The sequence below is a fragment of the Emys orbicularis genome, chromosome 16, assembly GCF_028017835.1.
Source record: "Emys orbicularis isolate rEmyOrb1 chromosome 16, rEmyOrb1.hap1, whole genome shotgun sequence".
NCBI classification, from domain to species: domain Eukaryota; kingdom Metazoa; phylum Chordata; order Testudines; family Emydidae; genus Emys; species Emys orbicularis.
In genome coordinates, this window is record NC_088698.1 from 21,418,157 (window position 1) to 21,428,102 (window position 9,946).

General features: G+C 40.6%; 1 protein-coding gene across 1 annotated transcript in view; it reads right to left on the bottom strand.

Annotated features, from left to right (window-relative positions):
* Window positions 1-4,532, bottom strand: part of ADGRD1 (adhesion G protein-coupled receptor D1) — a 252,024-nt gene extending 247,492 nt beyond the window's left edge. The window contains exons 1-2 of the mRNA XM_065417894.1: window positions 4,416-4,532; window positions 4,290-4,326 (exon numbers count right to left, since the gene is read on the bottom strand). Of these exons, the coding sequence (XP_065273966.1) occupies window positions 4,290-4,326; window positions 4,416-4,481 (103 nt within the window). The 5' untranslated portion in view covers window positions 4,482-4,532. The remainder of the gene's footprint in view (window positions 1-4,289; window positions 4,327-4,415) is intronic.
* Window positions 4,533-9,946: the final 5,414 nt, after the last annotated feature.

A 9,946-nucleotide genomic window follows, 5' to 3' on the forward strand; every position in this document is an offset into this window, starting at 1 on the left:
GGAGCTGTGCTCCAGCTCCAGGCAAAAACCTGCAGCTCCACTGCTCCGGAGCTGCTCCGCGCTCCGGAGCTGCTCCGCGCTCCAGCTCCGGGCTCCACTCCAAAGCCCTGATTGGCATAGATTAATCTGTTTATGCTTTTTTTGTGGGGTGGGGTGGGGGAAGACATTACAAATCCAGCATTTACAGAGGTTACATTTTTTACTGTTTTTTCAGTTGTGTTTTCAATTGAATTTGGTGCTAGTTAGGAAGTACCCGAGAGTCAAGTCTTCTATTAAACCACAAAACAGAAACACCAGGAATAGTGGAGCTGGTTGGAACACTTTTGCCAAAATGAAATTTCAGCAACATATGCTCTTTCACTGAAGATGAAACATTTTGCAGAGAACAGAGGAGTAGCCGTGTTAGTCTGAATCTGTAAAAAGCAACAGAGGGTCCTGTGGCACCTTTAAGACTAGCACTTCATCAGACGCTTGCGTGGGCATTCACCCACGAAAGCTTATGCTCCAATACTTCTGTTAGTCTTAAAGGTGCCACAGGACCCTCTGTTGCTTTTTACAGAGAGTTATCAGTTTCCAATAAACTGTTGTGGGGAAGGGGGAGAGAGAGAGGGAGGGACACTATAGCTGGCTGGTTAGCTGGGATGCAAGTGATTGAGGTTTGAGTCCCTACTCTGCTGGTATCGGAGTGATCTGGGATGAAAAACTCTACCCTGAATCAGGCAAAGCAAGACTTGAAGGTAGAAGTCCCACAGCCTAAGCCAGTGCCCTAACCACCAGACTATAGCGCAAGCACACAAAAGTCTTTTCCTTCCAATGCAGAACAAAACAAATTTCGAAACCAGCTACAAGACAAACTGTTGTCTTCCAGTCACCTCAATGGCTAGGTGCCTAGAATCTGCTCAACCCCCTACCCAACTGCTCTTTGTCCCATGCATGTCACTGCATCTTCTTCCGTGCTTAGAACCCTCTCACTAGTCTTGCTGGCCAAATGTTCTCCCTATCATTCTTCAGCTCCATGGACAAAACCTAGTACTTCTGCTAGACCTTTCCATGTTAGCATCTTGCCTCATTCCTTCCCCCACAAAAAGCAGCAGAGAGAAGTAAAAGAGAGGAAAAACAAAACAAGCCAACTACAAGAAAAACTACCTCACACACACACATACATATATATTATTGTGATGCATATTTGGTATTATGTTTGGACTGCACTTTTGAGGCCCAGTTGAAGACTTGGTCCAGCAAACTCTTATTAACAGGAGTAGTCCCACGTAAGCCAATAGGACTGCTCATATAAGGAGAAGCTCACAAAGGTAAGGAGTAGCTTCACTGGGATTACCCATGTAGTAAAGTACTACTACTGACCCCAGATAAGGGTATCAGAATGATTTAGATCAATAACTCTTGCCTAGAATTTGTTTAGATTCCCTGGCAGTCTCCCAGGGACTAAGGAAGGACAGGGGATGGGAAACAGAAAGGCAAGTTGAAAACAGAGTGAGAAAAGTAGCCTAAATGAACATACAGTACGTATGCTACCCAAACATTCCAAGGACCTTATAAAACTTGGGTGTGTAAGATAAAACAAACCACAAGCAGATTTTCCCTGGCACTTGCAGCCCATCTCCAATGTTCCATTCACCTCGACAGTGTTACAGGGGTTCAGTCATCATATGGACCCTGGTTTTGGACACAAAGAGGTTTTTTTCATTGTAGACTTGAAGGGTTTTGTCCACCCCTTCAGTCAAACTGTAGCCAGCACAAAGAATGTCTTACTTTAGATTTTGCTCTCCTCTCTGCCCCCTTGGCACAATTTCAGAGCTGTAATGCTTGAAGACTGTAGGGGTTTTTTGGATTAGGGAACGGGGCTGATGTGATTACTAAACACCACAGCAGACAGGGGGAGGGTTGTGTGAGAAGCAGAAGTGGTAAATTTAGGCCTGTGGAACTAAGGCAGCTGCATTTGCTGCAGCCCTGCTTCAAACCTAACCTGCCAGCCCATGTACTAGCCTGTTTAACCATCCATAGTGTTGTCGAACACCATTGATCCATACAAGGGACTGGAATCCCCAGCTGCCCTTCTTGCCTAGAAGCATTTGCAGTGGTCAGAGAACCTCTCTCAAAAGAAACTGCAGCATGAGAGAGCATGTCATTGGTACACAGTGATACAGGCATCGATGAGGTGAAATGGTGCCACATGTTACTTTGCATACTTGCAAAACCTATGGCCAGCCCTAGCTGGGAGAGAGAGAAAGTGTTTAAATAGGAAGATAGATCACGAGAGAGAGACACTCACACACACTTGTAATCTGATCTAATTTCCTGAACAACCAACCAAAGCTCCTGCTCCCCCTGGGAGTTTAGGTGTGAAAAGAATGCCGAGGGAATGAGATATAGGATTAGGAGGGGGCTTATTTTCCTTTGGGTCCCTGAAGCTTTGGCATGTGCCCTAGTTCTGTCTTCCAAGAGTATACACTGGCACCCTCCAGAGGAAATGAGGGCAGCAGCTTTCCAGGGCACCAGGAGAATCTACATGGGCAGATGATGTTGATCCAATTTTTCTATCAGACTTCATGGAAAGCAAGCAACTCTATCTCTTTGTGACAGCAAACTGGGCAAAGCACAGAGCGTGCACACTGGTTTGCGATGCTCCTCTGCGCAGATATCTCCCATTCCCAGTAGCATCTAATTTTCAAATGAGTGAGGAATGAGAAAAGGGATTCCGAGCTACCAGCGAGTAGTCAGAGAAAAACAAAAAAGCCAGAGAGAAAACGAAGATAGCAATAACTAACTGCATCACAACACGGCACTTCATTATCATTAGCTATATTACACTAGCACCTAGAGGCCCCAACTGAGAGCAGAGCCCCATTATGCAAGACATTCTACAAATGCATTGGGAGAGTCCCTACCCAAAAAGCCTACAGCCCTAACAGACAAAGCTAGGGAGGGGAAACAACCTACCTAGCATCAGACAATAGACCGGTGGCAGAGCCAGGACTAGAATGCAGATCCTTCCAATTCCCAGTCCAGCATCTTATGCATTAAACCGCACCGCCACTCCAGCTAATGACCAATCCATCCTGAGGGGGCTCTAACAACAACAGGTGGAAAACCACTTCTATACCTGCTCCCTTGATTTCCCTTTTGTTTTGTAACAATCATTAAGGAATTGTCTATGCTACACATAGAACCAAGCCAGAAGACCAAATTACAACATAGTTCAAATCCATAGCATAATTTAGGGATTCGGGTGATGCTACACCCCCATACTAGGTTTCCGTACAACAAAATTGTAACTGTTCTATAACCGGGTTGCCCAATATATAAAGTTGAACTAAAACCTATGTTTCTTATATTGCTTCACCAGCTAAAGGTTGACCAGCCTTATCTATGGGAATTGAGACCATGCGTTAACATTTGCTAGATGAAGGAGAAACAAAAGAAACTCGCAGGAGCAAGGGCAATAGTTTAGGTATACTGTAATTACGAATGAGATAACAAGGCAGGGGTGGGACAGATGTATTGCAATAGCACCATAGAGCTTTTCCTGCTATAAACAGGATTTTATTTTGAAAGTAAGTACACATGGGTAGGAATTAAAAGCACAAGGCAGTATGTGGATTGGTTAAAGAGTAAAATTGTACTTGTACACCACCATGAGGTTAAACTATTTGTGTGAACGGACGATCTTTCCAGTTACAGACACACAAAATAAGTCTGAGTGATTTTTGCATTGAAAACAGATGACTGGAGCTCAGAAGAAAAACATGCTTAAGTTCAGTCCTGAGCAAATTACATTTAAATCGTAAAAGGCTTTTTTTAAAAAAAAGAAAGACTGAAGCTATGCAAATACACCGTAAAGTTTACAAACTGGCATCTCTAGCTGTAAGTCAGCGAATTTGAAGTGCTGCATGCTAATGCAGACCGATTCAAAGAGCAGCTCAAGGTAAAAAAAAAAAAAATAAAGTTGTAAACAGATTCTCAAAACACAATGGTTTGCAAACTACTGCGTGTAAATGCAAGCAGCATTTCTTTTTGTACTTGTTTATGCAGAATGTCAGTATACCGAGAACTGCAATTGTAATAGATTAAGGTTGTCTAGTATTCTAGACTGATTGCCCTACATTATATTTTTAGTATCGTCCTTATATATGCATGTATGGTGGCTGTTCCCTTGGAACCACAAAGAAAATGAGATGTGCATACCAGAAAGCAAAAGTTTTAGTAAACATACTGTAACAATTAAGCACAAGATGGTAGTAATAATAATGATAAAACAAAACATTCCTTACCTGGGTTTTTGGATAGCCGTGAATTGTTTCCATACACCTGCACATAAAACAAGACATTGTGAAGTAAACATATCGATAAAAGGAAATCCAAGTAAATTTTAATGTTAATCATGTTCAGAATATTACCTGATATTTAGATTGAAATAGAATCAGCAAGGAATAATGACAGAGCAGAGACAACAAATTGTTCATGGTCTTTTTGAGGTTAAAAGTGCAACTGAGACCAAATTCCTGTGAGATTTCAATCACAAACACAAATTTTCCTTTGCCACTTTGTTTTCTTTTAAAAGGGGCATTTTCCACACAGGTTCAAGATGTCCATTCCTTCAGTGACAGTAAAATATGCTTCCAGATCCTTCAGAAATATTTGCCTCCTTCAAACTTGGATTCCTTTTGTTATTCATGAATATATTACTATGATTGGAGCAAAATTATAAGATGAAATATATTAGTTGCAAAAATGTACAGTTCCACGGGAAAAAATGCATATAATTCTGCTGCAATTGGTGCCAAAAAAAGAGAGATCTTATTTTTCAACTTTTGCTTTCTATCATTGTCTTTTACTTTCAACTGTTTTCAGTTTGTCAAAGATCCGAAGTCAGTTTTGGTTCTTCAATTAAAAAAATACCTCTTTATTGTACATAGGACAAACTCCCACTATTTCCTTAGGAAGTGGATTGAAATGAGTTGCTAACTTCTTGCTTGTCTGACTCACGTTTGCACCTTCATCCAAGATCTCTTTGGGTGGAGAGAAAGTCTGAGTGATGTCATGCTTTCTTCTCAAACTTTGTCCCATTCTCGTACTCTATTTATATCATGTTGCTGCTGTCTCCTTTCTGGGTCCTAACACCAGCCTGCTAGGAACATGTGGAAAAAAGTCAATGTAGTTCAGAAAACAGATTAAAGAAACCACTGTCAAAATTGTTTCTTGCAAGTTTGCACACTGAAAGAAGGAACAAAGCCAGTACAGATATTAATATTTCAAATTCTTAAAAACCATAAAATAGGTTTGGGGCACAAGTTTTGTGAGACAATCAACAAACCATTTATTACAAAACTTAGCATTTATCCAGAGCTTTTGCCTCTGAGGAACTAAAGTCATGAATATATGTAAGGTAGTTAAGCGTCACAGCACTCCTGAGAGATAGGGGAGTTTTATTATCCCTGTGTATAAACAGGGAAATTAAGGCACTGAGAGCCTAACCGATTTGCTCAAGGTCACACAGGAAGGCAATGGAAGATGTGGAAATGGAACCCAGATCTTCTAACGCCAAGTTGTGTACATTAGCCACAAGTCCTTCACCCTCAGTTTTGATAGAATAAATTGTACTGAATAGGTTTCCTGAGTAGTCCTTTATCAGAGCCTCGGTTTTATTCTAACCCAGAGGTTCTCAAACTGGGGGTCATGACCCCTCAGAGGGTCACGAAGTTTTTAAGTGGGGAGTCACGAGCTGTCAGCCTCCACCCCCCAAACCCTGCTTCGCCTCCAGCATTTATAATGGTGTTAAATATAAAAAAAATTGTTTTTTAATTAATCGGGGGGGGGGGGGTGTTGCACTCAGAGGCTTCCTGTGTGAAAGGGATTACCAATACAAAAGTTTGAGAACCACTACTCTAACCCATACTGTGTGCACTAACAGTCATTTTGGATTTAACATAACATTGATAACTAAAACAGGATGCAATTTTCACTTTTTTGAACAAAAATGGTCTTGTTTCAAAAACAAATTTCCACAGAATTTTGTTTTAAAATTTGGTGGTTTTTCAGAGAAAAGTTGAAAAATTTCAGTTTGTTGTCCCCCCCCCCGCAATCCTCTTTCTCCTCCACCTTTTCCTCCTCTTTCCCGACCAACCCCCAGCATATAATGGTATAGCAGAAAACTACCCCTTCCTGCTCCCAACACCCCTCCCTTTTAGGCCCACCCCCTCCAGACCCTGAACTCTCCTTCACAGGCATGGACTTCTGTTTTTGACAGGGGGCGCGAGCAGCAGGCACAGCCTCAGAGGGGAAGAGGCCAAGCGGGGGCAGGGCCTTGGGGTGGAGTGCAAGCAGAGTGGGGGTGGGTAGGGCCATGGTCCAGGTGCTGGGGCCCACAAAAGATTAATCTGGCCCTGTGGGTGCCGAACACCCCCTATTTTTTTTGGTGGGTGCTTGAGCCCCGGAGCTCCCACAGAGTCGGCGCCTATGCCCTCCTTGACTCACCCAGTTCTGGCAAGTGTACAGTGCTCACTTTATATTCTTTTTTATTACAAATATTTACACTGTAAAAATGATGAAGAAATAGTATTTTTCAATTCACCTCATATAAGTACTGTAGTGCAATCTTTTTATCGTGAAAGTGTAACTTACAAATGTAGATATTTTTGTTACATAACTGCACTCAAAAACAAAACAATGTAAAACTTTACAGCCTACAAGTCCACTCAGTCCTACTTCTTGTTCAGCCAATCGCTCAGACAAGTAAGTTTGTTTACATTTACGGGAGATACTGCTGCCTGCTTTTTATTTACAATGTCACCTGAAATTGAGAACAGGGGTTCGCATGGCACTTTTGTAGCCAATGTTGCAAGGTATTTACGTGTCAGATATACTAAACATTCATATGCCCCTTCATGCTTTGGCCACTATTCCAGAGGACATGCTTCCATGCTTCCATGCTGATGATGGTCATTAAAGAAAATAACACATTAATTAAATTTGTGACTGAACGCTTTGGGGGAGAATTGTATGTCTCCTGTTCTGTTTTACCCACATTCTGCCATATATTTTATGTTCTAGCAGTCTCGGATGATGACCCAGCACATTTTAAGAACATTTTCACAGCAGATTTGACAAAACACAAAGAAGGTACCAATGTGAGATTTCTAAAAATAGCTACAGCACTCGACCCCAGTTTTAAGAATCTGAAGTGCCATCCAAAATCTGAGAGGGATAAGGTGTGGAGCGTGCTTTCAGAAGTCTTAAAAGAGCAACACTCAGATGTGGAAACTACAGAACCTGAACCACTACCACCACCAAAAAAAAAAAAAAAAAAAAAAAATCAACCTTCTGCTGGTGGCATCTGACTCAGATGATGAAAATGAACACGTGTCGGTCCGTTCTGCTTTGGATCATTATCAAGCAGAACCCATCTTCAGCATGGACACATGTTCTGTGGAATGGTGGTTGAAGCATAAAGGGGCATACGAATGTTTAGTATATCTGGCACGTAAATACCTTACACCGCCAGCTAAAAAAGTACCATGCAAACACTTGTTCTCAATTTCAGGTGACATTGTAAATAAGAAGCAGGCAGCTGTATCTCCCGTAAATGTAAACAAACTTGTTTGTCTGAGCAATTGGCTGAAGTAGGACTGAGTAGACTTTAGGCTGTAAAGTTTTACATTGTTTTATTTTTGAATGCAGTTATTTTTTGTACATAATTCTACATTTGTAAGTTCAACTTTCATGATAGAGAGATTGCATTACAGTACTTGTATTAGGTTAATTGAAAAATACTATTTCTTTTGTTTTTTACAGTGCAAATATTTGCAATTAAAAATAAATATAAAGTGAGCACTGTACACTTTGTATTCTGTGATGTCATTGAAATCAGTATATTTGAAAATGTAGAAAACATCCCAAACTATTTAAATAAATGGTATTCTATTATTGTTTAACAGTGCTATGAACCGTGCGATTAATTATTTTAATCGCTTGACAGCCCACTAGAAATTATAAACAGCTGCAGCTGAAAATCATGAGAAGAGCTAAAATGTAAAAGAGAAAGAGAGGAATTTACAATATTTGCAAAGAGGCCTATTAAGGGAAAGTAGATGTTTGTACAGAAAAAAAAAAATCTGCTAGAATCAAAGCAAACGTTCACTGGTAGGAATTTGTGTGGAAAGAGCAAACTGTAAACAGATATCAGAGAATATTTGCAAAAAGCAAATCTTAAACTTGTACATGTGATACATTGGAAACCTGATTTGAAGAGTTACACTATTCCAACCAAGGAACTGAAGCAATACTAGGCACCTTGCGAGTCCAGTCAAAACTAACCAACCCAACTTGAATTTCAAAAGGCAAATAATCACAGTGAACTGGTCTTGAACAACCTTCAGACCAAACACAATTCACAGAAAGTACCTGGGTGATAATTCTGAACATCAAATAAATTTGTAGATCACTTGCAGACAATCTGAGCAGAAAAATAAACTCAGTCCATTGAATCAATTATTCACTCAGATAGCTCAATTGTGAATAATGCATGAAATTCATCCATTGGTGAAGAGCCAAGTGCATCATATAACACCCGTGGTGCCCCCTTAAGGGAGGAGGTGGTTGGAGCAGCTGAGCAGAGGGGCTCTACACTCTTTGTATGCCAAACTGGTAGACTCCATGACAGCTCTGGATATGCTAGTATACTGGGGAATGCTGGGGGCAATAGTGCAATGAAGGGCCACTGGATCTGAGCTAATGCACCTAGTGGCAGGTGCTGCTACTCCATTGAGTTATTGGCCAAGGAAGGCCATATAGAGGCTGAACTGAAGCCTACTCTGTAGCTGAGTGGGTGGATTTAGTTCACCAGAGTACATACTGCCTGATTACTCTGTCCATATGAGAGTTCAGAGAATTGCACCCAGCCTTGCAAAATTCTACATGCCCTGAGCAAGTAATTTTTTTAAATGTTAAAGTAAATTTTTTTTCATTATGATCAGTCATGTCACAGGGCTGGCAAGTAGTTTTTGTGCCTGAGGTGGGACACGTTTATGACAATTCTGCAAGGCTTATAATGTATTAGAATGTGTGTCCATTTTTAAAATTAAACACAAAGATGGTGAGCGAAGGCAATTAAACTTAATTTTCAGTTTCAGCTCTCCTTGTTCACAACAGGCACGTTCCGGGTGATGCTATTAAGAAGCGAGAAAATTAGCTAATTCTGTAGCAGATAGACACACACCAGGAAAAGAAAAATACCCTGAAGTTGAAATTCCCGGAAGCTGAAATTCTGTGTATATGCAGAAGCAAAGAGAGGCTTCTTTTACACCATTTATTTTTCACTGTAGAAGACAGAGAATTTGTAATACAATTTTCTAACTGTTTTTATTGGAATTACTCCTCCCCTCCCCTTGGTAAAGCTGTCTAGGAGATCTCAGTAAATAATTGGCATTGAAATATTTAACAAACATTATAGAAGAGAACAGTTGGACAAAGTCTCTGCAGTTCCTAGCTGTTGGATTTAATCTCAAACCTATCTAATATCCCATCCATACGGATACTCCACTAAAAATTCCAGCTGAATGGCTCCCCAGTGAGACTATTTCTAAATTAGTAACAGATTAATATTAAAGTCACTTACAACCAAAACTAATAGGAAAATATTTCTAAAACACACTCACAAGTTGTAGCTTTAAAGTTAAATTTCCTGGCTTGCCTCACAGTCTCATAAGAAGTAACATGAAGTTGTTTTTTATTTAATTACAGTTGTAGGGGTCAGAGATACCTGGGGGCAAATTCTGCTCTCAATTGTAGCTATGTAAATACAGAGTAACTATTGACAATTGGAATTACTCCAGATTTGCATTGATGTAACTGGATGAAATTCCTACCTGTGGAGAGGACCAGCTCAAAACCTGTGCATCATTTAAGGCCTGCTCGACACACAGTTTTTGTA